Raw genomic sequence first — 15,532 nt, forward strand, 5'->3', positions numbered from 1 at the left:
AACAGTTATTTTAGGTCATTGAAAATATCAGCACTGCAGAGTTCCAGTTCAGTCTGAAACAGGGCCTGTCACACCTTGGCATGTGTCACCGTCTAGCTGGGCATGCTGCCATACACAAAGGTCAGCCACCTGCCCAAGGCTGGGGAGATCAGGAATCCTCCTCATTTGAGATACCCACTAGACCCTTTATTCCCCTGGGAGCTATGCCCTGCACTAAGATTTTACTCCTGAAGTATCTAGGCTTGGTCTGCCTTGTGATAAACAGCACAAATACCATACGAAAGGGTACCTCCTCCTGAAGTCCCCTTCAACATTGCAGGAGACAGCTATACCCACCTGAGGTTTCCGCATCCACACCGCTGTCATCAGCCACTTTCAGGAAGATCTGAAAAGCAATGATAAGTGTCAGTGAAAATTACAAGAGGAGCAATATCACAGAGACTGCTTCAGGAGATGCCATGAGAGCGCACAAGACCAACGGATGCAGCATGAAAACAGAGGACACAGGGTTTATCCCCTGCATGATGGAGACATGGACTTTGTGGCTTCTCTCCAGCTTCCAGAAGCCAGGCTGTAACCACATATACCAGCCATTCCTCACTTCCAATGTCAGTTCTCACATACAAGCTTTTTCCCATGTGTCAGATAAAGACCTAGTTACTAAATTTGGGGAAACATCTTGTTCCTAGTCTGACGGTGCTCATGCTCCTGTTCATGCTGGAATACACACTTCTGTGGAGTTTGTCCCACAGACTCTCCTAAACCAGGAAAAAAAAGAAGAATAAAGAAAAAAAAAATTGCAGACAGCAGCCAAGGCCTTCACAGCTGTGGGAGGACCTAGAGAGCAATCTTGATGAGTGACATCACCACCTTCTCAGTTTCCCTTGTTGTTATTTAAAACAAAAAAATACATATTTCACATAAACAGGGGACAAAGTGCATGGCACTTCTGTGATAAAAGAAAGGGAGACTTGTCAGTTGGAACACAGCCAACAAGGAACAAACCCTAAAAACATCCCTGGCAGGGGTATGCATCTAAGTGGTTTCTGTGAAGTATGGTCTCCAGTACTGAAATATGTGTTTTCAGTTAAGTGCAGCACAAAGCATCCCTAAAAATGCCTCAAAGTTGTTTACCTTAGAAGCAAATTGGGGGCCAGTCTCCACGTGACATCTCAGTGAAGTGCAACTGAGTACGAAGGTCCTATCTACACTTGCCCATACTACATTTCAGTTTTTAATGCACACTTCTATGAGCACACACTTAAACAGGTAAGAAGACAATACATTTTAGAGAGGAACACAAAGCTGCCTCTTCCACAATAGATGTTAACAGGAAGAGACAAGACTCCACCTTGTTCTCATTTCTGCCATGATTCATTTTGCCTAATTTTAAGTCAAAAGACAATCTTCAGCACACTTACCTCCTCCAGGGTGGTTTCAGAGATGCCATAACTGGAAATGCCAAGATCAGAGAGACGGTCATCAATTTCATGGAACAGCTCTACAAAAGCTCCCTCTTTAGCAGCCTTGTATGGCAAGACATAGGTTAATTCATGACCAATGTCCTCCACCAGCCTGGCCTCAGAAACATGCTTCGTAATGAGATTTGAAATTGCAGAGACATCTAGGAGAACCAAAAGTAAAACATGCTGTTCATCTTCTTATTCATTATGTGGAAAGAAGAGCTAAGTCTGAAAAACCTTACTAGAAAAAAAAAAACAGAGGGAAAATGGGACATCTCTGGGAAGCAGCCTATTTCCATGGAAAGCCTGTTTTCTTTTTACATTTAATACAAGCTTGGATGAAAGCCTGGACCCAAGACTGGCTGTTCTTTCTATTTGCAAGATTTGGGAGAGCTTTCACATGCTTCTGGCAATGCTGCAAGTCACTGATGTACAATTCACTTGCAAACATCACATACTGCTAACAGGCCTAGCAATTATTATATATAATCATTGGATATTAAATCTCAAGACAGCTCAAACCCAAAATGACTCAAAGAAAAAGGTTTCAATATCTACAGATTTTAAAATACCATCCCTGTGAATTTAATACTTGTCCCAAGATTGTCACTACACAGGGGCACGACGTTAAGGCAGTTGTCCAAGGTAAAAGACAGAGCCATGTCAGCACTGGAACTGAATCTTAAGTTCTTTTCCAAGCCTCACCTATTGTCAGTGTATCACTTTCATGGTCACTGCCAAGGCCAGCATCAGAGCTGCTCTGGGAGACACTGTCATCCTGGGCACAAAAGAAAAGACAACCATTGTTTCCTGCTGTTTCATCAAAAAGGGGCCCACCATATGCTACACTCTAGGCAACTCCCACCAGATACTGCAACATGCTGGATACTCCACAGAGGAGTCAGAAAGTAATGGTGACATATCACTGCAAAGGGCTGAAATACAAGAGGTCGCAGTTACAGAAGTGAATGTTACACAAGTGTGCGTTTCACCTATTCTGTATTTCTCAAGTCAACTTTGGAGCACCAGCATTGAAAGAAACTATAATGGAGGTGTAAGTCCCATGCAACAGTTTAACCAGACATGATCTGGCATGGTACCTATACAAGCAGGTAATGCTTCTTGTAGAGAATAGGAGATTTCTCTTTGAGACATTCTACAGTGTAAAATCTTACCTGCTGCTTCCCATAAGCCTAAGATTTCATGAAGGAACAATGAATATGAGCAGGAAGGGTCAGCTGTACCTTCTTCAGATAGGACACTGTGCTGCTGCTGTTTCGGCAGGAGCTCAGAGAGGAGTCCACATCCTTCTTGACCAGGGTCAAATAATAGCCTGTTCCCAGCTGGTTCTTCAGGAAGAGGGAAGAGCCAACACAGCAGAGCTTGCCATGAGAAATGATGGCAATCCGGTCCCCCAGAATGTCTGCCTCATCCATGTGGTGCGTGGAGAGAATGATAGTGCGGCCTGGAAGAAAGCAAGGGAAGATACTGCTGGTAAGTCAACCATTCCCATGTTCCCAATCCAAAGCCACAAGCATCTGGATCTTGCCATGAAGTTGTATGGGAGATTGATGACAAAAGTCCAGGCTCCTTTGAACAAGAGTAGCAGTGTGGAAAAGGTTCACAACTGCTGCTATGGGTTTATTCTCCCCACTCTCTACAGGTCCTTGTCATGCTAAGGAAAGGCAGGTTAATTTCACATCAGAAAAGCTGGCTGCACAGAGCAAAACAGGACACTGCTGCATACCAAGGGTGAATTTCTGACTTAAACTGCCCTTGTAACCCCATGAGGAACTCTGTTCACGAGCTCTGACATGAACAGGATGAAAAAGGTGCACAGATGAGAGATCAGAACACCCTTGTTCTGCATAGTCTTTGTTCCTTCCTCAGCGCAGGCAACAATAGATTCGCAAAGACACATTGCTACTTTGAGAACAGTCACAAATCAGGTTGCTTGTCTTTTGTTTTCCATAACAGTCATTAGGAGCAGAGAAAGAGACCACATACCTTGCCGATACTTCAGGAGCAGTTCCCATATCCCTCTACGAGAATAAGGATCCACTCCAGCTGTAGGCTCATCCAGAATGACAACCTTGGAACCACCAACAAAGGCTAAGGCAACTGAGAGTTTCCTCTGCATGCCACCTGACAGGCACAAGAAAAAAAAAAAAAAAAAGAGGTGTTCAGGCTGATGCAGAGATAAGAGGAAAAGCAATAGCCGCAGCACAGTGGGTAATGAGCTCTAAGAGAAAGCAGAATTGCATACTGAGAAGACCAAGCACTTCTACTGTTTCAGGTTTTCAGGGTCCCATCGCCTTCAGGATAAGGGATAATTCGTCTGGATGGTTTTCTCCCAGTGGAGTCCAACTCTCCTCCTACTGCAGAAAAATCATGCCTTGCAAGTCCCTCAATAAGGGAATCATACTATCTCAACAGTGGTAGGTCGCCAGATTAGAGGCCTAACCATATCTGAGGATCTGAGGCACAGGTCTCCAGAGCCTGACCTGCAGAAACAGGTCCCCAAGAGACACTACTCCTGTGGAGGTGTGCCAGATACAGCAGCAAGGAATTATATCACACTCTTCAATACTGAAGCCAACCTATGGCCAACTGGTCTCCCTTCCCAAGATCAAATGCACAGGCTGTCCTGACAGTTGAGTCAGAGACAAAGAAGTCTCAGTCCCCCAACCATCTGGTATGGACTAATACAGGAATCCTGCCACTCCTGAAAAACTGACTGGAACACTCCAGGACACTGACTGAAGAAACAGAAGTCAGCATAAGAAACACACATATGGTTCACAAACAGTGAGGTACTTGGAGATTATGGTTTGAGCCACTCTCACCTAAACCCATAAAACCCAAACATATTAGTAAGTATTTGGAGAATATACCACATGTAGCTGAACCATGTCATGATTGAAACAAGTACAAAATACTCAGAATGTGAGTGACTTGTCATGGCCATTAGATAGCATAAGATTGTGTAAGATTGTTAAATTTTGTAAGACATACTGATTAGGTACTTAACTGATTTCCTTAAGTGCTTAATCATGTGGTAGTCTACACTTAATTGGAAGCCCAACCAAGGTCCATGATACAGGCTCTGTGAAAACCAGTAGAGTTTTTCTGGGGCTGAGGAAGCAGCTGAATATTGTAAAAGCAGGTGAACCTACCAGAGAGTTTGTTTGTCCTGGCTTTCAGTTTGTGGGGCAAACCAACATCCATTGCCATCTGCTCCATCTCCTCTTTCACCTTCTTTTCTGACAGCCCTTTGAGCCGAGCGTAGAACCAGATGTGCTCCTCTACAGTCAGCCTAGGGAACAGGAGCAGGCTTAGGCAACAGCTGAGAGCACCATCCTAGAATTCATCCCTTGCATTAGCATTTCAGCAGGCATGTTTGTTTGCTCAGGAAAATATATTTTAAGGCTGAGGTTTCAGGAAGGAGCAACAGACCAGGTGTACTCAGCCTGGGCCTGATTTCAAGGTGTCACCATTCAGCATCAATATAAATAATCCCCTTTAAAGGGTGCTTGACAGAGTACCCCAAACATCCCACATCACTAGGCACTGAAGAAACATTTGGCCTAATTAAATTTAATGGAGCAGATTTCTTCAAAGACATGACAAAGATGAAAGCGTAGGCTCTTGCTGATAATTAGCACGTTTATATGTGCCTGTGAATAAACAGAATGTCCTTGTACCAATCTCAGACCATCCTGCTGTCTCACACCACGCACGCAGATAAAAATAGGACTGTTGTAGCTGAAAGCACACTACTGTCTCCTAAAGAACCCAAACATCTGTTGGATAACGCCAGCCATGCATCTCAGAGATGCTACTCACAAGTCAAACAGCACATTGTGTTGTGGACAGACACCCAGGTTCTGCCTGATGGTGCTGAGCTCCGAGCGGATATCTTTGCCCAGGATGAAGGCTGTACCCGAGGTTGGGGGAAATAAGCCAGTCAAGATCGACCTGAAAAACAAATGCAACAGATAAGCAGGTTTCACTACTAGGAAGTTGGCTGCTTCACATGCTGGGATGGATGAATGAAGACTGGGTAGAAGCTCCACAGAACTCCCACATCAGGAAAGTAGTCTGAGAGGTATCTCCCTAACAGATTTTAAAAAATCAGCTCCAATGGATTTAACAGTGATCAAAGCACACTCACATGATTCTGCTTGAAGGAAATACTTTTTCCTCTAAAAGTCCTTTCAGTCCCAATTCATTTCCTTACACTGCCAAGTCAGAATCACAAGTGGCATTACTAAAAAGCAGATTCATTCGGCACAGCCTCAACCCAAACTACCTCCAGTTTCAGTCCGCTGTACCTGTGCCTCTTCTGAGGCAGCTGCACAACTAGGCTAAATCAGCAGAGCTTCACTGAAATCAGTGGAGCACCCTGGTCTGCAGCAGCTTGCACACTGAAGTTGTACCACTACCTCTATCATATTGATAAGAACTGCAGTATTCAGTCGCTTCCCTGATTGTCTTAAAAGCATTACTTTGCTCTTACATGGTAGTGGTTTTCCCTGCTCCATTATGTCCCAGAAAGGAGGTGATTTGTCCTTCATAGAAGTTCAGTGTGAGACCATCTACAGCAACTTTCTTGCCATCACGATAAACCTTGACTAGCTTCTGGATGGAAACACCAAGGCTCAGATGCATAGGCTCTTCCTCCTTGCAGACTAGAAGGAAACAGAGCAAAAGAGAGAGATACATGATAGGTTTTAAGAGCAGCGGTGTGGGAGTTATAACAAACATCACATTCCCCAAGTCTATGGATATCCAGGGAGAAATGAGCCATATGAAGAACTGACCAAATTCCTTCCTCAGGGACAGGAACCTCCATGAAAGTTGTCCTTTAGCTCTTTTCTCTCTACTGGGCTCATTTGGAAGTTGGAGATCTTCAGTGTGAACAAGGGTTGGCAAAAACGAGAGGAATTCTCAACCCCATGGGGCTGGAGTACCCACCTGCACATAAGTGGGCAAAGTACCTCAGGTTTATCCGGATACACCCATCTGATCAGCATACGCAAACTCTCAAAAGAAAGGGATGACTAATTTCACCTTAGCCATGCCAGTCCTGCTGTCCTTGGACTCCACTTTCAAAAAATACAGACTGCAACACTTCACCACAAAAACGCTCCATCTCCACTACTCACCTTCTGAAGGCCCCTTCTGATCAGGATGAAGGTGCTGCCTCTCCTGTGGTTCCTCGCCAAACCAATAGGACTTTGTGAAAGGAAAGTACCAGGGTCTTGGAATACCATACTGGCCTAAAGAGAAAAGCATTACATGAGCCTGATTGCATCTGTGCTTTTTCTTGTATTAGCTTTCAAGACAAGAAGGGAAGTATTCCACCCTCACTAAGCCTCTAGATTAGGCAGGACTCAGATCTTTCTTGACCAAGACATTGCCAGACTTTAGGGGTAAGAGACATCTCTTTCCCCAGGTTCAACTTCAGGGTTACAAGTCCTGCGCTGGAAGGTGCTAAGCAGCCACATGTGGTGCTAATATTCTCAACTCCTCCCCTGCAACAGGCTCTGTGGCCTTAGCAGTTCAGAGAAGGGAAAAACTGAAATGCAGCAAAGCATCTGGCACTAGCTCAGCCACCACCATAATGAGGCACAGCCTCTGTGCTGGGTGACAGTCACTGCTATCCATAGCAACAACCTTGCTGTGATGCTGGTCTGTGGTTCTCCTCCATGACCTTTCTGCAGCTTCGCTTAAAAATTGGCCAGATTTGCACCTTGGTAAATGAGTGAAAGGATCTATTTAAAAGTGTGAAGACCTAATACTCCCTCAGAAGCAGACCTCACCTGGGAAGACAGACTCAATGTACCAGGTCATGACCCCATATAGGAAGGTGTCAAACAGCATCATGACAGCAGATGTGGTGATGCTAAAGCCATCTTCTTCCAATGGGCTCTCAAAGAAGTTGTCCCACTGAACACCAACTCCCTGCTCCTCAAATAGTGCAAAGTACTCACAACCAAAGCCGAAGGCCACTGGGGACAGCAGGCTCTGCAAATGAGAGGCATGAATATGCATTAAGTTTTTGACAACTACTCACCAACTGGGCAGCTCAGCTCTAGCACAAGGCTAAGGGACACAGTCCAGAAGCCTTATAGAAAAAGTCAAAGGTCCCAGAAGCATGACCTTATTTGCAGAAAGAGAGTGGCAGACTCTGTGGTCACAGTTCTATCAAGCAAGCAAGGCCTGAAGTCTCTGCTGGACCACCACCCAGAATTGTTTGTTTCCCTGCTTTCTTTCCCTTGCTTTTTGGACTTTTATGCAAGGGAAGAGACCACTAACAGCCACCCTCATCAGAAGTCTTGTGCAAAGGCAGCTGGTTCCTTCAGCCTGCATATCTGGTGGTACAGCAGAGTATACAGAGATCAAGGCAACTCAGTCTAGCTGAATTACCTCCACTACCAAAGCCACCAAAACCCTGCCAGTAGCTCCTTGCAGGTTCAGTCAACCTCTTCACCAAGCCCAGCCCTGATAGCCTCCTACATTGGAAAATTATCCTCCTATTGCCACCACCTCCCTTGTTATCAGTATCCAGCTACAGAGCTGCCAAGTGCCATACTGGTGGAGGCCCAGTAACGAAGGCAGTTAAAGACTTACCGCAAAGATCTTAAGTGAGAAGCTGATATAGTCCTGCCAGGCAACACAAAGCACATAAGGCAGGTACAGCGTGAAGTAGACAATGCCCCCGCAGGCAGCTGCCAGGTTGGCCCTGGAGAACACAGTGCTGATGAGGAAGCACTGGGGGATGGTCACAACAGCGAAGATTGAGAGGAAAACAAACACCACACTAGGGTCACTGTAAGGCAGCAGATTCCCCACCTGCCAGGAGAACAACAGGTGCATCAGGCTTTGAAAGGGCTCTCCAAGGTGGCTCTAGTACAAACAGGTCTGCAGAGCTGGCTGCTCAGGGGAGGCTGGGCTTGCTGTAATTGGCACAACAGCCTTCCCAGATCTAGGACAGTATCAGAGGCATCTTTTCAAGAGCACTGAATCTGCTACAGCCCCTCCTGCTGTTTTCAGCCACTTAAGTCTGTTTTGTTCCAAAACCCTATTTCCAAAAAGTTTATGTTCAATACACCCTCACTCACTCCTCCCCAGCGTGCCAGTGCAGACCGCTGCTTAGCAGGCTCTCAGGGCTCTAGATTATGCTGACACAGACCAAATCAGATGACTCACCTTAAGGATCAGCACCAGCAGGCCTGCACTCATCAAGAGAGGGATGAGGCTGCTAATGAACCAGCTTAGCCAAAGGATGCCATTGTCAAGTCCCATAATCCTCATCGTCTCCTTCAGCCGGGCTTCCTTCTCATACACAATGCCCTTAATTATCACAGCCACCGAGTAGATCCAGGCTAGAGTCATGAATAGAGGCATGGAGCGGCTCATGACACGCAGAAATCTGAAAGAAGGAAGGAAAGGGACCAGGAGGACACAGTGAGAAACATCACTGAGACTTCAAGTACCACTCAAGGGCCACCAGAGCATGGTGACAGCTAAGGCTTCACTGCACAAACTAGCTGATGCATAGAGTACAACACAGAATCAATGTCTCAGCATGAGGTGAGGCTGATGGGTCTAGAGCCACTCTTCAGCCTGGAGTGGGAGCTGGAGTTACAAATGTCGCTCAGGGGAAGAGCAAGTGCAATGACCTGTCTTTCCCAGGGACTACTCTCAACTGTCCTCTTTCCGCTCTCCCATGCCTACATCTCTGCTTTCTTCCCAGTCCTACTTTTCCTGTGTTGGGTCTGCAGATAATGGTCACATCTCAGCAACCTACTCTGTATGTGAAAGTCCTGTACAGACAGTCCTTCTGGGAAGGACTCTGCAAGTCATTACATACTCTAAATCCTCCATACAAGTGCCCTAATTCCAGGGATTAGGAACACTAAGGGGATTGTCCCCACTACTGATACTAGGGACAGATACTATGTCTGAGAAGTGACAAAAGTCTATGCCTCCCAAGCCACAATCCTCCAAGGAGCTTTCGAAGCAGGCTGCATACATACATGTCATCCACATAACATGGGTATGGCATCTGCTGCACATAAACTCCTGTCGTCTTCTCTGTGCCTGTCTGCACTCTGATGATGGCCTGTTCTACCACATCCTGCAGGTAGGCAAAGCCTCCCCAAACATAGCGCATGTCCTCAAAGGGGTCAGCACGGGGACCAGGATCCCAGTACCTGCACCAAAGGAACAAGACCTTTCCGTTAAAAATCCTCATCACCAAATCCCCCATAGGAAACTGTTCATAAGACAGGATGTCACAACTCACCCATCCTTGATCTTGTTGGTCCTTTCCACATTATCGATGTCCATGCGTATCTTGTATTTCACATGTTGAGGGAGCTCTATGCTGTTAGGAGCTATTTCAGTGAAGACTATGCCTGCCCAGAACCTCCTTTCATCCAAAAGCTCCAAGGACTTGTTTATAAGCCGGACTTCTGTAGCTACAGGCTCCAGTTTGTCCAGGTTGACACACTAGACAGGGACAGATTTGGAAGTGTTTATGGGATAAGTAAGTCTGCCAGTCAAACTTAGGTCACTGAGGAATATCCCAGCAAAGGTATTTTCTGGACAAGAGGTTAGATAGCATTGCAGTACTAGCTACAGAACTCCATCCAAGCATTGATTTCCATAGACAGTCTTATTTTCTCTGTTACCAATAAACTAGGTCTGATTCAAAGCCTCTAAAAATTAGTGGAGAGACCTGAAGGCTTTGGACCAGGCACCTAGCAAGCCAAGGCCTGTTTCTGTTTGCATTCATCTACCAAGATTACCAAGTAACAAGCAAAACAAATTTAATTATTTTGCTATGTGTCCCTCAGCTTAAAGCAGCAGTCCTCAGCTAAAGATCCAGATCGAAATACAAGCTGTTACACTGCTGAAGCAAGCAGCAGCTTTCAGTTGCCCAGTAGCAGCAGTGTGGGAAACCACACGCAATGGCCAAAGCAAGAGCTTCAAGAACAAGGCCTACAGTTAGGTTCCTACACCTATATTTAGTCATAAACAAAATTTTCTAACACGCTGTGCACTCCGCCCTGCTAGAACCTGGTTGTTTACAGAAAACAGACCGAGGAACATCTATCTTCCCTTTCGAGGAACGCCCCATTGCACAAGTGAAGACAAAGCTGCTGGCCTCCCCTAACTCCTTGCCCACACTAGCAAGATCTCACCTCCATGAAGCGGGAGATGGTCTGGATAGCCCGGTCTGTCTCATTGAAGGCGTCCACCCAGGTATACACTGAGCCATTTGCTGTCTCGAAGTCCTCAGGATGGTTTGAAAGGAAACGGGCAATGTCCTCCACTGTCCAGTTGGAAGCTGGCAAGTGCAGGTCCCAGAGAGCTTTGCTTTTCAGCAGCGTCTGCAGATATTTTGTTTTCAAAGGAGAAATAGTTGCTGAGAATTAATGTTAGACCTCCTCTTTCATAATGAAAAAGAAGTACTACTGAGGAAAATGCCTTTTTAAAAGGTGCAGGGAGTGGCTCTCTGCCATACCAAGGAGATAATCATAATGGGGTGCTGGCTCTTATGCCCCCATTGCAAAGGATGGGCCTCTCCTCTGCAGAGCTACACCATTGGATGTGCTTTGCAGCTTGGCTGGCTGTCTCCATGTCCTGTCACCCCTCTTCCAAGGAGAGGGCAGCAGAGATCCACACACACTCTGCAATCCAGATCTTGCACATGGGACGTAGAGGAGCTGTGGCCTGGCTGGAGGCTGAACTGTCACAGTATGTAACGGAAATACCAACACTAGAGCCTGACTGACTATTCTTACATATTTTGCCATTGTGCCATCAGAGCCAGCTCAAGCAGCCCTGTATAGCCATGATGTCCTACCTCCCCGTTCTTCTATTTGGGACAGTGCTTTATTCACCTGGTTTAACTGCTAGCCTTCTGAGGGTGGGCTATTGCCCCACTATGTGTGTGCACAACACCCCACACAAGTGCAGCCTAGGTAGAGGCACCTGGCATTGACGCAGAAACCAGTCCTCTGGGCACACAATGTCTGGGCAAACAGAAAGGGAGGATTAACTGTAAAGGACACAGCTGAACTTAGGTAGGGGAGAGAAAAAAAAATATAAAAAGGCTGCACAAGAGAGAAAACTGTAAAAATCTAACCAATAAAAACAGGAAATGGATTTTCTGCCAGAACAAAGAATGAAGCCAAGAGATGAGGAGCTTCCCCATGCTCTGCTGTTACCAGCAAACTAGAAGGTAATGGGTCACACAGTTACAAAAACAGCATCACAAACTAGGAAAACAGAACAGGCCAAGCTGGCAAAGTAGAACATGCAAAAGGGAAATCCAAACAAACAGGCATTGGCTGTGTGGTGCTCTCTTCACATGTGTTTTCCCAAGGTTAGCTCCATCAACCATCCCCAGCAGAAAGAGCACCATGCCTCCAGGGAAGGGGCTCACAGCCCCAATGTTCAGTGGCAACATTAACACTCTTTAACTCCAAGGACACATGTTGTCCTCCCTGAAGTTAGCAGCCACATTACCATCAAGAGGGCCAACCAATGTATTTGCCTCTCCTTGAGTGGGAAGCGATAAGTCAAACAGATTGCACAACCCAGGAAGCTGGGAGCTGATGACCAGTCACCTAGCAGCATGGCAGCCTCAGTGGCTAACAAACAGCAAAGGACTGACCTCTCCCATGAAGTCAGCCACAAACAGGCAACTAACTCTAAGTTTCAGCCTATTCATGTGCAAGTGATCTACGCTGCACCTCTAAATTGAATGGGATACTGCCTGGGAGCTGCCCAGGCATTGACAGTGAGGTACTTGCTTGTGTGAACTGCAGCAAATGAACCCCTGCTACTGCATCAATACAGGAGACCAGACTGCTGGGATGATCAAGAATTAACTACCAGAGCCAGCAGTGTTAAGCAGCAGCACAAAATACAAAACCAGAAGCACCTGTGGGTCATTTAAAAGAAAAATAAAAATGCAGCAACATTCACTTTTCAAATGACATGACTGCAAACCAATATCCAAACCCTGACTTTCTGTCTGCACTCTCTGCAGCAAACAGTTCCATTTTCAGTTGCTGGCCCTGATCCTCATCTCCCTGATTCCAACATATACAGAATTAACTTTCATAAAGCTAACAGAGGCACAGGAATGATGAAAATTATGTCTCTGACCCTCTAGTATGTCATGTTGATGGGGAAGTGCAACAGTGCAGGTCAGAAGCTAGTCAGCACAGCATTACATTGGGGTAAACAAGGAATGAACTTAAAGGCTTAAAAGATCTGAGGAGACCTCTGTATAACAGTTGCACTATGATACCCAACCAGCTGCCTTGCAGAAACAGCAGGAAGAGCTACTCTACAACTGTTTCTGTTGTATGATCCCAGTTTTGTATCACTGTGCTTCTGAAGATATCAGCATGGAGTGCAAAGATCCACCCCTCAGAGATGCACCTGAAGGAAGAGACAGTGAAATGTGCCACTTAAGCAGATAATGCCACAGTCATCCAGGTCTAACACCAAGCACAATGCTCCAGGGAGCCAAGAGGCTGGTAGAAAGCATGTCAAATCTAAGCAAGACTCCCAGCCCCTCCTTCATGATCTAGTATGCGCGGCATGCTATAAAGTGATCAGCCACAGGGTGATGTTTGCTTTTCTCCCATGAACACCCAGGTATTTCTAAATTAAGTACACCATGCAACTCCAAATCAAATTTTCACAACATTTGTGCTAGACTGCTGCCAGGCATCAAAGTTCAGCTCTAGCATGATAACCATTCAATTCCTACTGCTCTCAATGGGGCCTGAAGCCACCTGGCACCTTCCACGATTTTATCTAGGCCATAAGAATCACACAATCACTGGTTAGGGTTGGAAGGGACCTCTGGAGATCATCTAGTCCAACCCATCTGCTAAAGCAGGTTCACCTAAAGTAGATCACACAGAAATGCATCCAGGCAGGTTTTGAATGTCTCCACAGAAGGAGACTCCACAACCTCTCTGGGCAGCCTGTTCCAGTGCTCTGGTACAATCAAAGTAAAGAAGTTTCTCCTCATGTTTAGATGGAACCTACTGTGCTTCAGTCGGTGCCCGTTTCCCCTCATCCTATCATTGGGCACCACTGGAGAGAGTCCAGTCCCATCCTCTTGACATCCACCCTTCAGATATTTATAAACATTTTTAAGATCCCCTCCCAGCCTTCTCTTCTCCAGGCTGAACAGACCCAGCTCTCTCAGTCTCTCATAATAAAGGTGCTCTAGGCCCCTAATCATCTTTGTAGCCCACCACTGGACTCCCTCCAGTAATTCCTTGTCCTTCTTAAACTGGGGAGCCCAGAACTGGACGCGGTACTCCAGATGCGGCCTCACCGGGGCAGAGTAGAGGGGGAGGATAACCTCCCTCGGTCTGCTGGTCACACTTTTCCTAATGCACTCCAGGATACCGTTGGCCTTCTTGGCCAAAAAGGCACATTGTTGACTCATGGTCAACCTGTTGTTGACCAGAACTCCCAGGTCCTTCTCTGCAGTGCAGCTTTCCAGCAGGACCACCTGCTTTGCTGCTATCTTGAGAGCACTGTTGAGGAGAAATGCACAGCACAAGGAGCTGAACATATCACCAACCTCACAGGTCCTCAGTCTACAAAAATAGCACAAGCCAGCTATTCATATCACATTAGTGCAACACTGGAGAAAACAGCCCATTTCCCTCCAGAGATAGATTAGAAACACATGTTAAACATGCACTGCTCCTGTTTGCAACAGGTTGTTACAAGAAGGATGGAATATTAAGCGTATTGCAAGACTGGTACAATCACGTTTCAAGAAGGTGTCCCATCCATACTATTTATCTGCCCAGCTCAGTACTGACATCATCTAAAATAAACGTTTCATCACTTATTGCAGAAGATGACAGTGGTGGTTCTGGCAAGGACAGCATACTGACCCGAATGAGCTCCACTTCCTGACTACTTTCCATCAACGTCCAAATCTTCGGGCTTATCTCCTCCCACATCCCCCCGAGGTCACGAAACACACCCAGCTCCTGGAATGTCCTGTTCACCTGTCGGTGAAGCAGAGAGGAAGGTTATTTCCAAAAGCTGGCAGAGATCCACTGCAGGCTGAGTGGGTGCATCGACCTGTCAAGCAAAGTACTGAGTGTTGCTTATATTCAAACAGCAGCTCAGCTTCTGTAAGGACCAGAGTAGGGAAAATAAAGTGCACTTGGAAGGAAAACAACAACAGAGAGTGTGGATGCCTGTGGCTGAGCACTGCCTTTCAAGGCTTGGTGGAGAATGACCCTGCCTTGGAGATGAAGGGCACACAGAGGCAGCCACTCCCCATGTGCTGGAAGAGTCTTGCTGAGGGAGCCTGGAGAATTAGAGATTACACTAGGTAGACCACAATCGGAAATTATTAAGGAACTGCTGACCAGCCTGCAGTGAAGTAGAGGAAGGACACCTCAAGGTTGATCAATGTCCTCCCCACTCCCACATCAGAAACGCAAAGCCTATGGATAATCAAAAGGCACCACCAGGAAAGCTTCCAGCCAAGTCTAGAAAAATTGTTCAGCCTGGCCTTTTTTCCTTGAGCCTTCAACAGCAAGTACATGGGATGCAAGAGACTAGGTAGGCTGTGCTTTGCAGGCAATCCTTCCTAGGCTTCTGTTTGGATCCAACTTAACACAGAGCAGCTAAGCTGCATAGCCAGAGGACATAGATCATTCTAAATAACAGAGGACAGGACTAGAGTTACCTCAGTCATGACCTTCCTTATGGCTGGTGTGTCTGGAGTGTACAAGATCTTCCCAATCAGCAAGGGTTTCAAGGCCCTCCAGATAATCCTGGAAAGTGGGCTGGATTCCAGGTTCTTCATCAGTTCATTGCAGTAGGGTGCTGTGGAGGAAAGGACAAGGGTAAGGGGCTGAACAGCATGGTAACAACTGCAGAAGGCAAAGGCATATGCCCACTTGTGTGGGCTTTAAGGACAGTCACAGCTGAAAGGACAGCATTTGTCAGACAACAAAACCCCTCCTCTACTGCAAAGCTCCGCAAGAAGT

The 15,532-nt window shown here is 46.3% G+C and overlaps 1 protein-coding gene across 4 annotated transcripts in view; it reads right to left on the reverse strand.

The window, feature by feature from the left end:
* The window catches only part of ABCA1 (ATP binding cassette subfamily A member 1), a 98,045-nt gene that overhangs the window by 18,534 nt on the left and 63,979 nt on the right, over positions 1-15,532 (reverse strand). For 3 of the 4 annotated variants that reach the window (XM_065656705.1, XM_065656706.1, XM_065656704.1), the window contains exons 10-26: positions 15,229-15,368; positions 14,420-14,536; positions 10,679-10,867; positions 9,778-9,983; positions 9,509-9,685; positions 8,679-8,901; positions 8,100-8,321; positions 7,289-7,493; positions 6,632-6,745; positions 5,983-6,154; positions 5,310-5,441; positions 4,640-4,779; positions 3,471-3,608; positions 2,708-2,928; positions 2,169-2,241; positions 1,422-1,624; positions 337-385 (exon numbers count right to left, since the gene is read on the reverse strand). In XM_065656705.1, the coding sequence (XP_065512777.1) occupies positions 337-385; positions 1,422-1,624; positions 2,169-2,241; positions 2,708-2,928; positions 3,471-3,608; positions 4,640-4,779; positions 5,310-5,441; positions 5,983-6,154; positions 6,632-6,745; positions 7,289-7,493; positions 8,100-8,321; positions 8,679-8,901; positions 9,509-9,685; positions 9,778-9,983; positions 10,679-10,867; positions 14,420-14,536; positions 15,229-15,368 (2,721 nt within the window). The remainder of the gene's footprint in view (positions 1-336; positions 386-1,421; positions 1,625-2,168; positions 2,242-2,707; positions 2,929-3,470; positions 3,609-4,639; positions 4,780-5,309; positions 5,442-5,982; positions 6,155-6,631; positions 6,746-7,288; positions 7,494-8,099; positions 8,322-8,678; positions 8,902-9,508; positions 9,686-9,777; positions 9,984-10,678; positions 10,868-14,419; positions 14,537-15,228; positions 15,369-15,532) is intronic. The other variant, XM_065656707.1, reaches the window with a different exon arrangement.

The sequence above is a fragment of the Caloenas nicobarica genome, chromosome Z (assembly GCF_036013445.1).
Source record: "Caloenas nicobarica isolate bCalNic1 chromosome Z, bCalNic1.hap1, whole genome shotgun sequence".
In the NCBI taxonomy this organism is placed as follows: Eukaryota; Metazoa; Chordata; class Aves; order Columbiformes; family Columbidae; genus Caloenas; species Caloenas nicobarica.